General features: G+C 40.1%; 1 protein-coding gene across 1 annotated transcript; it reads right to left on the reverse strand.

The window, feature by feature from the left end:
* Positions 1-477: 477 nt before the first annotated feature.
* On the reverse strand, positions 478-18,797 carry cdx1 (caudal type homeobox 1). Its single transcript, NM_204085.1, is given in 3 exon segments — positions 478-2,972; positions 4,123-4,268; positions 18,250-18,797. Coding segments are annotated over 3 exon segments (789 nt in total). The 5' UTR covers positions 18,680-18,797; the 3' UTR covers positions 478-2,759.
* Positions 18,798-20,621: the final 1,824 nt, after the last annotated feature.

The following is a 20,621-nucleotide window of genomic DNA, read 5'->3' on the forward strand; positions in this document are numbered from 1 at the left end:
AGGGTTTTCCAGGTTTTCCAGAGTACTAGAAGATCTACCAAAGTACCAAGCTAAGGACAATCACCATCAGCCTTTTTTCAGTTCCACAGTTTCTCTTATTACATTTAGAGTGAAGACACACAGAGCTACTTAGTAGCAGCTACTAAACTCCAGAAAGTACCCTGCCATAGACAATACTGAGAATTGCCTCTGCTAAAACACACGTAGAGACAATTATCAGTAAATGATCTGCATTGACTATTTTAGTAGCTGCTACTAGTAGCTCCGTGTCTTCACCCATAACCTGTCTACATGTTTTTGCTGTGAGTGGGTTCTCAAGGTTTTGTGGTGGGTCCTAGGAGTATAGTACAGTTTCCAAATTATCTCTGCTGTGGAGAACACACACAAGAAGATGATACACACAACAACACCTCAGAAATCTTGGGAAAATTACTCTGACGTTGCTCAAACTGAAATAAAACATTTTGCACTGGAAAATTTACACCAAAAAATAAATAGATTTATTCTCTGACCTAAAAAGGTCCAGATGGTAGCAAAGAAAAAGCAATCACAAAAATTAACATTTATAATGCAGAGTAAATCCCCCCCCCCCTCCCAAAAAATACCCTCTTAAAGTTTTAGACCATAAAACATATGAACAAAACTGTTTCTGGTTTATAAAGTTAGCGGATATGAGTTATTATTAGGAATATGGTTGTTCCATATTACTGATATTTAATGGGTCTTAAATGGTCATGTGTATTCACAAACCATCTGTTAAATAAATTGAAATGGTTCTTCTCTATGATTAACATTTACATTTGGAAAATATTAAGAGGGTTCATTTTTAATAATAATGCCTTTTCAGGTTGAAAGGTTGACTTATTTAGCTAGTCATACATGTACAGAATTTACATACAGGTAATTTACACATAGACTGTAGGATATTTATATACTGTGCGATATGGCTCCTAAAACAATGATATAATCTCTATGCAGACCCATGACCCAATTGGGAGCGTATATTAGGTCATCATTGCCCGCTGCACACAGATGGCCCATCATGCTATGTATGGCTGCTTCATTCTGTATGCAGAATGTACAGTATTCTGTATTTTGGCACAGAGCAGGAGAACAAACCTACTCAAGTATAGCAAAAAGCTAGGAAAATTTCCCCTGCACCAAAGAGTACCATTTATGTCTTAGTTTGGCCATAAACAGCTCCAGTGATGCCATGATTCACCCCCTGGATGGCTAGGCCATGCCTCTTTTTGCCTTAAATAGCTACAAACACAATAAAAGGCTTGTGGGACATGATAATGAAAATGAACTGGTGGCCAGGCTGCTAAAGGGACAATGGCTGCTTATTGAGCCAGTAATACCTTCACAGAAGACTGGCAAAATAAAGCACAAGGAAAATAAATATACATTTAGCTCTCAATAATTCCGATAGGTAAATTAATGGTTAAAATATAATATAAAGGTATAATGTCATCATATACTATTTACCACTGTTTATACAGCACTACTATTTTATTTTGATGAATTCTGGTCAAACAAAGGACATTTGAGCCTGCTCTAAAGGTGGCTACTCATGGCAAAAACAGCTGGGCTTAATTCAGGTCTGCTTCCATTAGCCACTCATATTCAAAGCCAAACTAGACACTAAAGAAATAGATCTATTAGTTCAGCACAGAGTTCACTGGGTTTGCAAGCAGAGTGAATGGCTAATGACTACTTACACCAACCAATGCAATCATCCATTTCTTAACCTGTACAATAACAAGCTGGTTAATGTTGCCTACCACTAGCTCAGGCAGACCAATGTTTGAGTGTGGTCAAAAATGACCAACCCTATTTGTTTGTGTGTGACTGAATTGAAATGTAAGGAATAAAAAGGAGAAAGTATTTTTTATGAATATTCAAACTAGTGTTGGCCCATCAAAACCTGTGACAGCTCTGGGCTTTGGGGGATTGGCTTGTAAGAAATGTGTTACTCTGTGTGAAGGGTAAACTGAGAGATCCAGACTCCATTAGGATAACATGTACGCCAACTTTGCTCATCATATGAAAGTGACCTTACCCCCTTTGCCTTCTCAGTCCAAACATGACTGCACATTTGGAATCAGCCTAGATGCGCTTTATAAACAGTAACTATAAACTAAACTTTATATATACAAGTACAAGCAACAGAAGAGTTTGGAGCACATCTTAACACTCCTTCATTTCTTACATATTGTTTCAGGAACCAGTCTTGTTTTTCCAAAGCTTTGGGAGTGGCGTTGGTTCATCTGGAATAATTCTTTGATTGGAGATATAATACTAGACAAGGTTGTCCCCTGCGATCAAGAAATAAAACTCTATCACTTGTGAAGATGCCCTACTTGAAAATTATACAAAAACACCTGTTTTATCAAATAGAAAAAAATATATACCACTACGTGGCACATAAAAATACGTCTTTTAGATTAGGACTTTCGTTTAAATATACAGTAACAATAATGACGATAACATAAAGTCCAATTCTTGGCAATAAAGCACACGCAGAGCCGTTTTTCTGTATTTGTACATGGAGGGCATGATACTGGCTGTTCTGCAGTGATACAGTTGGCAGATATATGCCTACAGCTGTAATCCCATTACTGCTGCTAGATCCTGCATTGTAATTCGCCAGTCCGGTCTTGCAGGATCCTGTAGCGAGGAAATGAATTTGGTGGTCCTCCCTTGGGAAAACTGTATGGAAGAATGTCCTTTGGAATGGTTCACTAATTGCAGATAGCTTACGAAAGATATTCTTCCTTGATAGGCATTGAGGATGGAGATACCAAATTGCTGTTGCTGCTGCTGCTACTGCAAAGCCCTCCCATTCCAGCAGTCGTACCCACTGATGGTGGGGTTGGAGTGGTTGTTGAGGCCTGTTGACTTTGCTGCTGCATTTTTTTCTTGTTAACCTTCCTTTCTTTTGCTCTACGATTTTGGAACCAAATTTTTACCTGCGGAAAGAGGCATATCAAAGTTATGGAGGACCAGTGATGGATTTGAAAACAGTAAAAGTCCCACTGTGTACTATAAAACTTTTATTGAGAGCAGTGATGAGTGAATTTTTTTCGCCAGGCATGGATTTGCAACAAATTTGCGCGTTTCAGAATTGGCAAATTGTTTCGCGAAACTTAATTGCACGTCAAAAAAAGTCGTGCTCGTGTTAATATAGGTGCAGTCACAGCGGAATGGGCGCGTCGCATCAAAATAGGCACAGTCACGAAAAAAAGACACGCATTTCGTGGGACAGATTCGCTCATCACTAATTGAGAGTAAATATTATTGCTATATTGGTTGCTCTGACACTTTTATATGGAATCTCATTAGTTTGAGTTTGATAGGTCAATTATCACCTGTCTTGAAGCTACCCAGGCCCAGTTGAAATGTTATATAAATACAGCTACAAAACACTAATGTCCCAACCCCAACCCCAACCCTTTTTTTTTTTTTTTACTCCTGAGCCATACTCAGATGTAAATGGGTTGGTAAGCCACACTAACAAGAAAAAAAGTTCTTTGCAGAATGCCAAATAAGGACTGTGATTGGCTATTTGGTAGCCCCATGTGGACTACTAGCCTTCAGTGGTAAAACAGTGTCTCTGTGCTTCCAAAACTTACCTCCAAGTCAGAAATGCAAAAAATAAGCAGCTACTTTGAGGCCACTGGGAGCAACATCAGAGGGGATGGGGAGCAACATGTTGCCCACAGGCCACTGGTTGGGGATCTCAGTCTAGTCTAAGACTAACCTAGTCCCCAGGTATTTAGCTGGGCAGCCTCTCTCTAATGAAAATGAACTAGTGGCTTCCAGTGGCTATATTTTCATGTAACTGGCAAAACACTAGAGTTCTACAAATCCGGCATCTATGAATGATATTTTGATCATTGATCATTAACCGTCACCACAGTAAATAGTAATGGAGCCCAATACAAAGGTAACAGTATTAACAAATGGGCTTTCTTCTCCATAGCCAGCATGAATTATTCCTTACAGCAATCTTAGATTTTAGTTTATATCCTCTCCTCTTTCTTCATGTGTCCCCTGTTTTAAATTTTTTTAATTAACAGTTTTTATCATATAAATATAATTTAATTACTGATGACTCACCTGCCGTTCCGTTAGCGCCAGTGAAGCTGCCAGTTCTGCCTTTCTGCGGATGGTTATATAGCGGCTGTAATGGAATTCCTTTTCTAATTCAAGGCGCTGGTGGTCTGTATAAACCACACGATACTTGTCTTTTGTTCTTGTCTTACCTAAAAACAACAAGAAGAAATATTTTTAACCAACTCACATAATGTTAAGAATGGTAAACTCTGTAAATTACTCTGTAAATGATGATTTTCCAGTGGGTGTTAGTAGGTGTGTAAGTTTTTGAAACTCTGGTACTTTGGCTGGGGTTTTCTAGTGTGAGGGATACCAGGAGGAGCAGGCACCTTCCCCCCATCCCATTGTGTTTATCAGAGAGTATGTATGGTCATTGTAGGTGCAGAGCTGTCAACCCCCCAATGTTTTCAGGAGTTACCCACTCTTGCCTTCTTTCCCTCAGTCTCCTATCACATAGTAGTATTCTCACAATGTTTTGGCTATCCCCCAAAGTTTGCGCCAAATTTTGCCCATGTGCGGGTAGCAATTTTTAGTCTTGACGTCACTTCTGGGTACCATAAAAATATTTTGGAAAAGAATCCCCTGGCTTCAGTCCACTTAAAAGTTGACAGTTCTGTAGGTGGTATGGGTTAGAGTTAGCAGCTGAGAGAGTGATTTGGCTGCTCTAGAGTGTAGCCAGAAACAGGAGGTAACTCAGGAGGAATAGGTCAGGTATGGATGAAAGACAGGCCTAAGGCTAGGTTTGTAATACATGTATCATTTAGCTGGTATGGTTAAGAGGCTGAGGCCTAGTCTCAGGCATGGGACTGGTCTCTGATGAATGTTATGCTATGTACAGCCTTATGTACTTAGTTATGGCTTATGGCTTAGTTCAAACATAGAAATATTGTTGTTGGTGGCTATTATCATGCTTATGGTTAATGCTATTTATATTTGGTATTAAATAAATCTGCCCCAATGAGTTGTTTTCATGGTTCACCACCCAGGGGAACAGTGGGCTAAAAATTGAGCCCCTTAAGGGGAAGACTCTGATAACTCACTAGTATGTGGCCACATGATAACTAATGGCTTCTCTGTGCTTATATTTGAAAATTCTGCTAGCACTTTCCACCAGAAATCAGTGAGTCCCCCTAAGGGGAATGGTTTGATTAGGAGGCAGAAGCCCATCAGCTGACACTTCCCATACTAAGAAATCAAGAATTGTCTCCTTTCTTTATAGATAATGCAATAAAACATCTCAACAATCTTGAAGCAACTGTTTTTTGAGCTTTAAGACTTGGATTCTAGATTAAGTTTCTAGATTCTAGATAAAGCACAAGCCTCGAAAGACTTCTGATTAAGAAACAGATCTTTCATCACAATCTCATAATTTAACTTTATCCCTGTCAACAAAATTATTTCAATTTCATATCCTCTTTACTTTGTAGTAACTTTGACAACTGCAACTATGAGTCAATACAATGTATAGTAGCATTTACACAATCAATAAGAAAATTATTTGTGGTGTTTGCATAGATAAAAAGTAGGTCTTTAACATTCCGATAAATCAGAGGTGAAATGGTTAATTGCTATCCACAGAGATGAAAGGAGCCTGACAAAGTTTATCAAACATTTCATTATGGATTTGTCTATATTTACTGACCTGTACAGTCATCTCATACCAGGCCTTCCTGCTGGAGCCTGGAGTCAATGTGTCTGAAGCCATGTCTAATTAATATCACTATTATATTTTCTCTCTTTTTCCTGGATCCTTTTATTCCCCCCACAGTGTGGTAAAAAATTGAACTTTACAAACTTTTTCTGTGTTTAATTGTATTTATGGAGTAGTTCATTTGGCACAAACTTGTCAATAGAGTTTAACCAATTTATTTTGGAGAGTCAATAATACGGTGGCACATCAGTGGCCCTCTGCATTTGCCATCCTTACTTTCTGCCTTCATGTCTATAATTATGGAATTCTGCCTTTCTTATTACTTACTGAGCAAAGCTTTCAAGTACAAGACAAAATATAATTACAACTGACTATTGATGTAGATGTTGCATTAAGGAGATATATTGCTCTGGAATATTTGTGTGTCTGTTATATCCATGGCCCACCTTGTTATGCCCCTGATCCAGCCCAATTCCTGCCCCAATTCCTTTTCCCTGCTTTGTCCTAAGCCCCAAACCCCTTGTGTCACAACCTCACCCCAATTGGTAACTTTTACTCCAAAATAGACCCGCAAATAGCTTGCCATGCAGTTAAATGGTAAGTGCCATTGTTCACCCAGTATGTGCTATTAGCAACATAGCCAAGTTTTGCTCACTGCCAAAGCAGTGGCAATCAATATGCTGGGTGTGGTGTGGCTCTAAAAGTGCTCTGATCTTGTTTAACCTGTAATAGTTTTGCTTCACTATACCTGTCTTCCTTCTATAGTTTTATTTAGGCCTCTATATGTTGAAGTAATGTAAATAATACAAGCACTGCTAAGGAATGCAGAAACAAAAGTGGAACTTTTTGCCAATGCTGTTACCCCAGCAAGCAAGCAAACTTTTTTTTATTACATTTGATTTTGATGATCTTATCCCTTTAAAGCACAAGCCATTTTTCTTTTCACTTCAGTAGACAAAACTGCAATTTCCCTACTGCAATTAAGAGAGTGCAATTTAGTACTTAATTGCATTTTTTTTTTTCAGATGTGAGCAAGTGGAACTGCCCCTTTGCTTTGTGGTTTTCAGTTCAATATCCACGTAAGCTATCTGTTTATTTATCCACATTAATGAGCCACTTCATCTGCAGCCCTCTGATGTATAATGATTTATAACTATCCTAGTGATAAGCAGGGATATTAATTTCCTATGCCAGATGCAGACAGCTGGCTAATCAGCACTGGCTTTGGGGACCCGCCCTTTATTGATTTACACAGAAACCATATTTAAAATGTTACATTGACTATTATTTAGCAAGAGGAATGCAAACCTCAGTCTGGAGGTTCCATGAATGCTTAAACACCAGGTTTGTGTAGGACTATGTTGAACTACTACCCCAACAGAGACAAAATATTGCAGAGTGGCCATAAATTGGTTAAACCTTGATGTTATTTGCCTAATTGGCCTATATGACCTGAGAAGTTAGATAGTAATGCAATTTGGCTGCTTATATGACTAAATAACACTAACCCTTCATAGGTCCTGGCAGTCACCTATATCCTTGGACAAAATCCATGCTATTTATAAGAGCATGTTGAGTTCTCCCTTCAGATTACCTACAGGAGGTGGCTCTGCAGTAAATCTACACTAAATGGTGAATAAATATAACTACAGATGTCCAGTTGTCATTAAGAACAACACCCATCATGAAGAAGAAATTAGGCATTTCTCTGATTCCCTGTTCATGTATGCAGATCTTGACTGGGATTCAGAATAGGCCCTAGCATTTCTAATACACAGAGGCCAAAAACAGCTCCCAACAACTCAACAAATAGTGACTGCCTATGGCATCTTAAAGCAGCCGCTCTGGCATTTGCCAGAACCCACAGATTGCCAGTCTCGGCCTGCATGTATGGAACAAGTCAACCCAACAATTAGTAGTAAAGTTAAAGAATAAAACTGTTATCAGGATAATTATTGTGAATGATACAGGGAACACAGAATATATTGCTTTCTCACATTCATTACTGGATCTATAACGAATATGATATAGAGCTCTGGGTGCATTATAAAAGAAATAATAAACAATTATAGGCTAAAAGCACTATCTTAAACTGTTCTGTTGTGTGTTAGCATATGGATGTTTACAGAACATAGTAGAATATTACTCATGGGAAGGTCTAACTTATAGTAAGCCCCATATTTGGTTAGATTATTTGACTGATTGCAATGAAGTGATGGTGCTGTACCAACGTATATAGAATTAAAGAATCACCACTCTCCTGTGATGCACACCATGTAATCATTTATCCTTGAAATAGCATTTTCATAAAAAATAAATGAGCTCTTCCTAGGGGTAATATACTAGGAAAGAAAGAAAGAGGAAAAAAAGAGTACCCCCATAATGGAGTTCCAACCCAACTAAGGTTTACAAATGTACAAAAATCTTTATTAATTCCTTAGGTTCAAAATAATAAACCTTAGATAAAAACATACATGGGTTTAAAATTAGGCACAGATGGTAAGTTGTAGACTCAGTCATTAACTATACATCAATCTGGGTCATGTTTTCCCACCACAGTTCTGCCATGTCACAAAAGTGCATACACTGAGTGCCTGGGTATTACCAAAATGCCTGGACCAGTACATACATGCTGGATAATGAAAAGCTGTATCACCTTAACGTTGAACTTCATCTTTTGTTAGTGATAGAATTTTTGTTGTTTGGAAGAACGTCATCAATAAACCTTGACAGTTATATTGAGAAATGGGTTATTGTGAAAAACATTGCAACAGTGTGAGCAAGCACCTTGAAAGCCAAAAATGTTTTATTCCATTACTTGAAGATCCTCATAAAATATTTACATGCAGAAGAGGTATAAGGGCTTGTATTATGGGATGGGATGACAATATAAAGAGTAAAGGTCCCCATACACTATAAGATCCGTTCGCTTGGCGACATCGCCAAACGATCGGATTACATTTGCGACCATGGGCAGTCGGTTCGGGGACCGCATCAACGAGCCAATTCGGTCCCCGATCCGACTGGATTTTCTAACCTGGCCGGTCGATATCTGGCCAATTTCAGGCCAGATATCGGTCAGCCAGGCCACTCGTTTCTGCCCATACACGGGCCGATTAGCTGCCGAATCGGTCCAAGGGACCCATATCGGCAGCTTCTATCGGCCCGTGTATGGGGGCCTTAAACCTGTGTTTGGTTAATTCATTTGACTGGTTGAGATAAGGTGACACTTCTCTACCAACCAAACACAGAACTTCTTCTTTTGTGAGTGACAAGCTTTCTGTTGTTTGAGACAATACACAGGCATATTGCGAGTATTATTATGAGAACAACTGCAATGGTCAGATTGCAGCTGCCGATTTGGGTACTTCAGACCAATTTGGCAGCTTATCTGCCCATTTATGGGGACCCCCGATGGGCCTACCTGACATCTGGCCTAAAATTAGCCAGACCTTGATTGGACAGGTTTGATTTTGGGAACGCATAGGCTTGTTGATGCGGTCCTCAGTCCAACAGCGCATATGTCCGCTGTTGTAAGTCCATTGTTTTGCCCTAGGGCCAAACAATCTAATGAACCAGATGTCGCACACCTTAGTTGGGCATATTAAAAGAAGATCTGCTTGTTTTGCTCTCTAAACAAGCGGATCACAACGTGTATGTCCACCTTATCTCATTTGTGATGAAAAGAGTGACTGGTATCAGGCACAGGGTTTGACCCTGGGTGATCTCCCATACACACACTCTGCCTACAGCCCAACCCTAGGAGGTTTCTATGCAATAAACTTATCACTTATCATTTGGCCTTACGTTACTTTCTCATGCATGTCACTCTGAATTTTCCCCAAGCAGTTGAAAGAATGTCCCTGAATAGGGATTGTATGGTAGATCAAAGCTCTTCCTGTGTTTCTCCGCCCCAGAACAGGCTTGGACAAAGCCTGGGGACAATTGAATGTATGAAGTCTCTTGTATCTCTCCTCCTTCTTCCTGCACAGGAGCCTCTCCGACCCTCTATTTGCATCAGAAAAAGGGCAACTCGTAACATTTAGATTTCTCATTAGGGGGCCAGCCATAGATGCTTTCATTAGCCCAGCACTGGTTACATAGACAAGTTCAGGCCATTACACCTAGGATCCAAACGTATACGTCTCCCTAATGAAATTTGCACAAATGCAACATAGTGTGCAATCCTTACCAACTGTGACAACAAGTAAAGGTAGATAGGAATCCAATATATTTTTATCATTTAGTTATGAATGGTAATTTTTAAATTAAAGCCTGAAAAGCATAATTGTATTTAATAGTCACAGAGCATAGGGCTGGATGGTCAAGTGCCCTATGCTGATGTTTAAACCCCATGTTCTAGTTTTAACCCCACAGATTATATTGTCTGATGCTATATACATTGTGATATTACACAATCACAGATATTTAACATGCAAGGTGCACATTACTATGCAAGTCCGGTATAGGACCCATACATTTATACAGTGTTTCCATGCACAATACAATACAATACCATACAGCATTTACAGTCTAAACTTAAAAATCTAAGGGAAAAATCAACTGCCAATGAAATATGATAGGAAAATAATGCTTTCCAGTCCTGCATCATTGCTCTTTGAATTGTAATACAAGTTTTTAGTTTTCCATGTAAAATCCTTCCACTATGTTCTCATTCTTTATGAGTATATTCTACCCATATATTCTACTAGTTATTTATGGGTATATGGAAGCCAAACACCTAATCAACTTATCTCATATAAAGAATTATGATCATATGGATCAAACTAAATAAAAAATACAGTTGGTCCATTTCTTACTTAACCTTATGATCATTGGACATGCTTCAGTCAGAAGTGGGGGAATTACTACACTACAACTAGGAGAAATCAGAAAGGGCTCTGTAATATAGCCCTAACACTATGAATGGTTGAATACAGTTAATGGGTGCTGTTTGTAAGAGTTGTTTTTTTATGCTGTCTATGGAAGTAAGCATCATTCCTTTCTCATTTGTGACTTTCTCTGTAGTATATTCAGACCTGGAGTGGGGTTCAAAACTAGTAGTTCAAGTACACAGAGGCCCTATCAATCCAATTAATAGTGACTGTCTATGGCATCATACAGCAGCCCCTCTGGCATTTGCCAGAACCCAGAGATTCCCAGTCAGGGCCTGAGTATAATTATACCTAACTGAAAATCTTTAGGAAGATAGGACTATAGGTCAACACTCAACAGCAGAAATGAACCAACAACTTTAATTTGTTCTTGGTTAATGGAGTATCTGTTCTGGAAACCCAAGATCTCTAAAGCAAAAACATGGGCAAATCAAGAACACAACTGAACTGATAAAGAGCACACATGAATGTGTTACAGAGAAAACAGATGGAACATAAATCCAACTTATAAATAGGGTACTTATACCTTTAAAGGTTATCTTTATCAACTGAGTAATCGAAACATCTATACAGTTCCTGTTTTTTTTTTTTAACAATATAGTCGCCAGTTACTGTGTTATGTCAGGTCTTTGAATAATAATAAGGAAATAAAAGTCACAAGGAATAACCATTCATTCATTAAGCTTACAAATCAGTGGTTTCCAAACTTTATAGTTCCAGTCTCACTTATAGGTCCATCTCCCATTGAAGGCCCAACCAAAATATATATGTATCAGTTATTCACGTGTAGTTTCAAGAATATCTAGGACAGTAAATACATAGTTGCCCACAGATCTTATCCTACCTGACCTTCAAGCTTGGCTTTCAGGTGGATTTAGGAGAGCAAATAACCATTGTGTCCAATTCACTCTAAAGGTGCCCATACACTATAAGATCCGCTCGCTTGGCCAAACGATCGGATTACATTTGTGGTTATGGGGCAGTCGGTTCAGGGACCGCATCAACGAGCCAAGGCGGTCCCCGATCCGACTGGATTTTCTAACCTGGCCGATCGAGATCTGGCCAATTTCAGGCCAGATATCGGTCGGCCAGGCTGCTCTGTTCTGCCCATACACAGGCCGATTAGCTGCCGAATCGGTCCAAGGGACCGATATCGGCAGCTATAGTCGGCCCGTGTATGGGGACCTTTATTGGCATACAAGCTAAAGGTGGCCATACATGACAGATTTAAGTTGTCGATTCAGGTCCTTCAGGGACCACATTGGTTCACTGATGTGGTTCTCGCATGGACAGGTCCTATTCCCATTGTTATCATTTGATCGTTTGTCCCTTTGATATGGCCCACCTTACAGGAATACGGTTTTGATTTTTATGGTATAGTTATTATTCCAAGCCGGACTTGGATTTCTTACTATTGAGTGCTATTCTGATATCTACTGGGAGCTGCTTTCTTGCTCCCTTCCCATTGTTCTGCTGATCGGCTGCTGGGAGGGGGGTGATATCACTCCAGTTTGCAGCTCAGCAGTAAAGTGTGACTGAAGTTTATCAGAGCACAGGTCACATGGCTGGGGCACCCTGGGAAATGAAGAATATGGCTAGCCCCATGTGAAATTTCAAAATTAATCATTAAAAAATCTGTTTGTGTTTATGAAAACAGATTTCAATGCAGGATTCTGCAAGAGAAGCTCCATTAACTGATGAGTTAAAAAAAAAAACATGTTTTCCCATGACAGTATTTCTTTTAAGTGGGCATATCAGGAAAGATTCACTCATTTATCAAACTCACCAAATGAGCAGATATTATATTGTATGGCCACCATAAGCCCCCTAGACACTGCTTCAAGTGCTCCTAGCAGAATGGCCAGCCCTACAATTTGGAAACCACTGGTTTAGATCAAAGGTTTCAACACACTTACTTATAGAAGGGCCAAAATCAGTGGAAAGGAGGACCACCTGATGGCCATCATGGGTCAGGTCAATGGCCTTGTCAGTTACCTTGTTTCTAAGCAAGGGCCAAACCAGCCTGCTGTGTCCATCTGAATGGTGTGCAAGTTAGGGAATATAAGTCTGTGTATCTGACTCTTAGAGCAGTGTAATTATCAGGGAAGTGCAGGTGCTATAAAAGAAAAACATTTCAAATGAATGTATGCTGCCATGATATGATATTTGTGAAGTTATGGTTTTGTCTTCCTCTCCCCCCGAGCCACAGGAGAAGTGCACTGAATGTGCCCTGCTGTTTGGGGTATGTGCAAAACACATATGGTGGGTGCCAGACCATATGGATGGGAAGGAAAGCATGTCCCTCAATAGAACAGTATCTAATGTACATGGAAAGCACTCACATACATATTTATCAAAAAGTAAAAATAGCACTTGCCACATTTCACCAGAAGAGGACTCTTGAGCTCTCACTTTATATATATACTGCCAATAGCTACTATAAGAAAATGTCACAGATCTCCATTGCTTTATATGGGATTTTTAAGGTTGTAAAAAAGGGTAAACTCTCACCTCCTCCAGCTGATAAATATGCTATTAAAATGGTGGTGGTGGTGGGGGCTGTAATTCCCTTTAATAAATGTATTATGGCCATGCTCTGGAGGGATAAAAGCACCCATGTACCATAAGCAACACAGCATTCATTATAATAGGAAGCGGTAGTTATAGCCACTCCATTGGCCAATTGTTTTACAACATATTGTAGCCTGCCTTTTGGAGTAGTCAATGCACTGCTGCCCTACAACAGTTTACAGCTGTGTAGGGAGTTGTAGTGTCAGTTGAAGAGACCTCTATTAGGCAGAAAACACAACATTCTGATTCTGATTCTAAAACAGATTTCGGAAAGGTGTGACTATTCCTAAGCGCTCATCCTTTCTATAACAAGCGTAGCTCCTCGCAGGCAAACCCCATCATTCCCAGCCAGCTACTTGCCAGGGTGGACGGGAGTTGTAAATTAATGACAGCTGCCTAGTCGCAAGTTATTGACTCCTTGTTATAAACATATTACTTATACAGCAACACACCCTTTTACTGTCACTATTGTACTTCTTTTAAACAGATCTATTGTGTTAGTGTGGCTATCATTCTATTGTGATGAGGAGGACTTTGTCTAGTGAAAGAAATAGCACATTATAGCGACTATTAGCTGTGCACTTCTTAATTGTACCCCAACACTTCATACAATTCCTAAGGTATTCTCTGCCCCTTTCTTATACATATTATTACAGCATTGCCTTTGTTTCCAAATCCATTGTTCCGCCTCTAAGTGCCAGGTTCACGTTCCAATTAAGACCTGCTTGTATGAAGCCACGCTAGGCTTTCTCAGCCATGTGTTGTTCCATCAATGGACCTTAGATTTCTCTGATAAAAGAAATTCAGAGAATAAAGAAGTAATTACCAATAGATACAATAGAAATGTAAGTAAAGGTAAAGCTAAAAGAACCAACTTGGAGTCTACCTATTAGAGATATGTCCCATTGGTAAGTAAAGGGAAGATTTGCTCGTTTGGCGAGAGCACAAAAATGAGCAAATCTTTCCCAGTATGCCAACCTAAGGTGGGTGATATTGCATCAATAAGCCAGTGTGGTCCTTGAAAAATCAAGCCTGACCAATCAACGTCTGGATGATTTTTGAATAGATATCAGTTACATGGGCAGAGTAGCTACCGAATCGGTCAGAAGGACCTGTATCAGCAGCTTAAATCTGCCCGTGTATGGCCACCTTAACCTTTGAACTTGGTGCCCAAATGTTACCCTGGAAATGCTCTTATCTCCAGAGAAGCAGGATTTCACACCTATAGATTCCAAGGCCGCAAAAACACAAGCGGGTGAATTAGAGAGTAGATTGAAACTAAGAACTGACCCGGCAGTAAGCAAATGTTCTGCTATAAGATGAATACACTATATATAACTATATATACCACCATTTACTTTATTCAGTTTAGGTAGGATCAGGCACAGGTATCGGCCTTGTTATCCAGAATGCTCAGGACCTGGGGTTTTACAAATAAGGGGTCTTTCGGTAATTTGGATCTCCATACTTTAAGTCTACTAATAAAATTATTACAGAGAAAAAGGAAATTATTATTAAAATGTTTAATTATTTGAGTCTGTGGAAGATGGCCTTCTCATAATTTGGAGCTTTCTGGACAATGGGTGCCTGGATACCATATCCTATACCTGTACAAATTACTTTTTTTATTATTCCAGAGAAAAAGAGAATATTTTTTTTAAAAAAAACTTTTGCTTACATTGGACTGTATGGGAGAAGGACTTCCTGTAATTCTGAGATTCCTGGATATTATTAGATGTATACAGTATATATTCTGTCATGAATGGTGTCTACATTATAAACTATATCTATCTATCTACATGTATATTATATATATATATACCGAATCAAATACAACCAGCACCAAGGGTCTTGTGGTTCAAATAAATATTAGTGTATTATAATTGCATGTACAGCCGACGTTTTGGTCCCTTTCGGGACCTTTTTCAAGGTGCTGGTTGTGTTTGATTCAGTATCTATATGGTATTCCGCGCACAGGGGCAGCTACAAGTAAACCTGTTAATCAGAAAGCTCCAAATTATGGAAAAGCTCTCTCTCCCATAGAGTCTATCATAAGCAAATAATTTATAAATGGTTTCCTTTTTCTCTGTAAAAATTAAACAGTACCTTGTACTTTAATGGTAACTAGGCTGCATAAATCCATATTAGTGGCAAACAATCCTATCGGGTTATTTAGTGTTGTAACAGCCCAAATTAATTATGGATGAAACCAGCACCAGTACATGGCAGAGTATGTATAGAATGGCCCATGGTATAAACACCCACAGACAAACAAAAGGCAGAGAGGCTCCGGCCTGTAAGCTCATAGTAGCCCTGGGCTAAATTCTGTGTGCATTACACACCACATTAACACCTCTCTGTAATGTGACAAAATGCCTGCTGGGGGACACAGTATGGCTGGGGACAAACGTCTGGTGTCAGTGTCACGCTTACATGACATTTCTCACCTGTTTAACAATACTGACTGTCGCTTGTCTATTTGAGAAGATTAAAATGACAAAATTCTGAAATGAAAAATGCAGCAACAGAAAAAGGTTGAAAGTGCAGCCGGAATATATTTTTAACTATACTATTTTATCATATTTATTAATTTGTATCAATAAAATGACAAACATTCTACTGCAATGCGCCATCTGATGCATCCACTTGTACAGATATGGGACCTGTTATCCAAGATGCTCGAGGGGTCTTTCTGTTATATGGACCTCTATGCCTTAAGCCTACTTAAAATATCATTTAAACATTAATTAAGCTAAGTAGGATTGTTTTGCCTAAAATAAGGATGAATTATATCTTAATTAGGATCAAGTACAAGGTACTGTTTTATTATTACAGAGAAAAAGGAAAAAATGAGAGTTATTTCCTTATAAAGGAGTCTATGGGAGATGGCATTCCCGTAAATTGGAACTTTCTGGATAACGGGTTTTCAGAAGAATGTGTTGGCCTCATTAATGCTCTACCATTTTGAGACACAGTCAGTTAATTCCTCACATAGACTAAGCCCAACCTGGGAAGTTTCATTTTGTAGTATATGCCTGTTTTCCATCAAGTAAATGAATAAAACAAAACAATTTGAAACTCCCAGACAGGCAATTGCATACAGGGCATTTCAACTGGGTTCACTTTTGCCGTAGCACTGGGTTACACCATGAGTAGCTTTCTGTCCATAATTGTTCATTTATAGCCCCCATGTCCATTTATTGCACCCATGTTCCTAACTGTGAGTACTGCAAGTGAGCAAGATCTTATTCAACCGCAAGATCTCCTGCACCTGAAGGGTTAGAACCAACAGAGCGAGTTACTCCCCCGTGATAGATCTCTGCTATCGAGGGCAACAAACCACTCCGAAAAGGCTTTCCACTGGCAACAACAGGAGTCGCTAATGGAAAGCCCTTCGCATTGCTTCGGTAATCCGCCGTTGCCTACGGAAGGACGCTTCGCCCGACTTCAGATAACTGAAGCAATGCAAAGGGCTTTCTATTGTTGCCGATGGAAAGCTTTTTTGGAGCGGTTTATTGCCCTCGATAGCAGAGCTCTATCACAGGCCGCTCATAGGTTTTAACCCAAAAGGTGTAGGTTGAGTGTGCCGCGGTTGAGTGTACAGTTTAGTAATGGGGACTCCAAAACATTTTTTGTGGGGATTCTGTCATGTTATGCCACTAAAGCAAACATGGCCTAGCATGTGTCCTGCAGCCATATTTAGTTAGATTGCGAGCTGGCAGGCAAGACATTATTTCCCCAGATTGTATAGCGGTAACCCATTTGTCATGGTGATAGCAACCAACCACCACGTACAACCAGCACGTACAAACATCACGAACAACCACCATGTACAAACACCACGTACAAACACCATGTACAACCACCACGTACAAACACCACGTACAAACACCACGTACAACTCAGTTAAAAGCAACTGATGATGATTTAATCACTTATATTTGATATCACCTAAATAAATTAAATTTCACGTATAACACAGTATTAAAGCGCATGTTCTTATTTTAGTTATTTTTACATGCAACTGGGATATATTGTTAGTGCTCCTCTTTCTCTCTATATATACAGATTTATGCATTTGTTATTCAAAGAAATGTAAATACATGTAATTTTTGCAAAGAAAACTGGTGTCATTTAAATATGACATACTAGCTAGCTTTACCAACACCCAGAATTTGACTGTAAGCAGTATGCCATCAAATCATATATATATAGTCAATTGTAAGATAATTAAAAAGAATATATTGGCCCGTCAAGGATCGAACCCGCGACCTTGGCATTATTAGCACCATGCTCTAACCAACTGAGCTAACCGGCCACGTGAGCCTTTACACAGCCACTGCCCCTTACTCTGGTATTTAGTTGCACTGTAACCCTGCTTATCCCCACAGCCGGCACTGAGCTCTGACTGACTGGGAACACACACACATGGTACTTATTAAATAGTCTCACATTTGAGACAGTTTATTGCAGTCTGTATTATATTACACCTTGTATATTCTTCTATGTATTCCATATTGACATTTTGTATTGATTTTTACATTGTAATTTATATATAAATCAAAATCCCTTCTCTGTATCACATTTTTTCATGGCTAGAATATAAATATTTGCCACAGTATAGCTCCCATGTTATAATTTTTCCTACAGTACAATACAAATAGCTCCTGCATAGGACCTGCCTCTTATATCTATTTGCCGCCATATATACAGGTATATGTGTATTTATATTTATATATATGCACATATATACACACAATTGTATTTAAATAACAAATTCCAGGTATACTATGTATTACATAGTTATATATCCTGCACAGAGCATATACAATATAACACAAGATAGCCTCTGGTGCCCTCTGCACTAAATAGCATTTTATGGAGAAGCTAGCAGTGCAGCCCTTATTGCGTGGTGTTCTGTTACAGGCAGGCTGTATGGTGCACATAAGAAATGACAGATAAAGTAGTTCCTTGCAGTTGGCACAAGTCTGAGGGAAATTTCCCAGTACTCACCATTGCTGTTGGTGCTGGTGGGGACCCCTGTGCGCCTCATCCATTCATAGGGATTGCGCCTTTGTGCGCTGGGGGACAGAGGGGGAACAGAGGAATTTAAAGAAGGAGACAGAAGTCCAGGTCCTGGGGGCTGAACAGGGTTATAATCAGAGGGACTGAAAGAGATCTGTGCTGGGTTAGCGGATGAAGCTCCAGGTCCCGGTCCATAGGGGTGCCAATCTTCTCTGCTGGGGGTATAAGAGCTCCAGGTGCCACCAGGCTGGCCATGGTGTGGATCACTGTTAATCCCAGGGACATGATGATAGCTGGGGAAATCAGAATACTGAGGGGGCGCCGGTACATAGTTCTGAGGATTCAAATTAAGGCCAGGGTGCCTGACAGGATTGGGGTACATGTTGTTGTCCTTATCCAAAAGATAACCCACGTACATCTTTGCCAAGAAGTCCTATGCACATAATGTGCCCGGGTAACAATCTCCTGAGTCTGTGGAGTTTCCTTCAGCACTGAGCCACTTCTTCCTGGTTGTCTGATTCCCTTCACCTTCCTTGGCAGCTCTCTAGCAATCACTTTGGGAGGCACCTCCCTGTCCTGAGCCTTTTTATTGGCCCACCGGGGCCATGATTTGCATTGAAAGACAGCTTTGCATTTCAAAGGTACACTCAAGTGCAAGAATCAAAGTGGAAGCCACTAGGTGAATTCAAATGGTACAAATTGCTTAAGAGATAACCCTGGTGTTAGTGAGTGTGTCTCCAGGAGGGAAAAAAAAGCTGCTGGACAATGCCATAAAGTCAATTAACAAACCAAAGCTACAGGACATTCAGGAGAGAGACTGGAGTTTTTTTTTTAGTATGCTAAAGTTACAAACCCTACATAGCAGGCTCTTTCTAAAGACAGGAACAGGTGTATATTGCCCCGAAAAAAGCCAGAGAATAATTAAAAGTGTCAAGGAAGTTGCTAATTATTCCAAGCTGCATCTGAAAAGAAAAATGATATTAAGACCGTTTGCTGAATCCCTCCACTATCATTAAGTTTGTTTATCCGAGTTATTTATTTGTTTATCTTATCCTGGTTACGTTACCTTTGGACACTTTATCTTGCCATGGTAAGCGCTTGCAGTGTGCTGCCATTTATTTACAATAAGGCTCTCTGCCGATTTGCAGCACATTAGCAGTTTGCCTTTCATCTTATGTCACTTCTGGTTCTGAATCAGAGAAAGGGGGATTCGAATGAGGGCAATAAATATTCACTAGTGTGTGTTGAGGCAGCTCATCAGGCTAAACAAACTGCAAAAGTGGCCATACACTTGTGGATGCGTTCTAAAGCAGGCCATACACGGGCCAATTTTAACTGCCGATAATGGTCCTTTAGACCTATTTGCCAGCTTATCTGCCCGTGTATGGGCATGAATCACAGGCCTCCCCAAGCGACATCTAGCCTGAAATTGGGCAGATCTCGATCAGGCAGGTTGATGCGGTCCCAGAACCGACTGCGCCTATATATGAGATTTTAGTTCAATCGTTTGGCCCTAGGGCAAGCCAAGCGAGCGGATCTTACTGTGTATGGCCAGCTTAAGATCTGCTCACTTCGCGAGGTCACCAAGCAAGCAGATCTTCCTATATGCCCACCTATGGGTGGGCGATATCGGGCTAATTCAGTCATTTGGCCCTTGAGTATAGGCGGTGTCGGTTCGGGACCACATCAACAAGCTAATGCGGTCCCTGATCTGACAGAAAAATTCAACCTGCCCTAACAAGATCTGGCCGATGTGTTTCCCTAGGGTCAGTCACATTAGCATGCTATTGCCCAACTTGGGTGGGCATATTGGGGAAAAGAGCCACTTGTTTAGTGACCTTGCCAAACAAGCAGGTCTTAAAGTATGGCCACCTTTAGGGCTCTGGCACACTGGGTGATTAGTCGCCCGCGACAAAACTCCCTGTTCGCGGGCGAATAATCTCCACGGATTGCCATCCCACCGGCAAAAATGTAAATCGCCGGTGGGATGGCATACGCAGCGGCACGATTTCAGTGAAATCGCGCAAGTTGCTTCGAGAGGAAATGTAAATCGCCGGTGGGATGGCATTTCGGGGAGATTAGTCACCCGAGACACAGGAGATTTATCGCAGGCAACTAATCTCCCTGTGTGCCAGAGCCCTTAAACTGGTGATACATGCCCAGATCTGGGTCAGCAGTTTGGTCCATTTCACTGACGATCTGGGCATATAGTGCCAGTCAAGGTGCCGTTCAGACTGATGATCACACAGTACTGGTGGATCAAGGATTATTGAATCCTGAATTGAACCTTTCAGAACTCAGCCGACAAATGTAAATTTAAAATAAATTAAAAAATAAATGTATTAGCAGAGACAGAATTT

Source organism: Xenopus tropicalis, chromosome 3 (assembly GCF_000004195.4).
Source record: "Xenopus tropicalis strain Nigerian chromosome 3, UCB_Xtro_10.0, whole genome shotgun sequence".
Lineage (NCBI taxonomy): Eukaryota > Metazoa > Chordata > Amphibia > Anura > Pipidae > Xenopus > Xenopus tropicalis.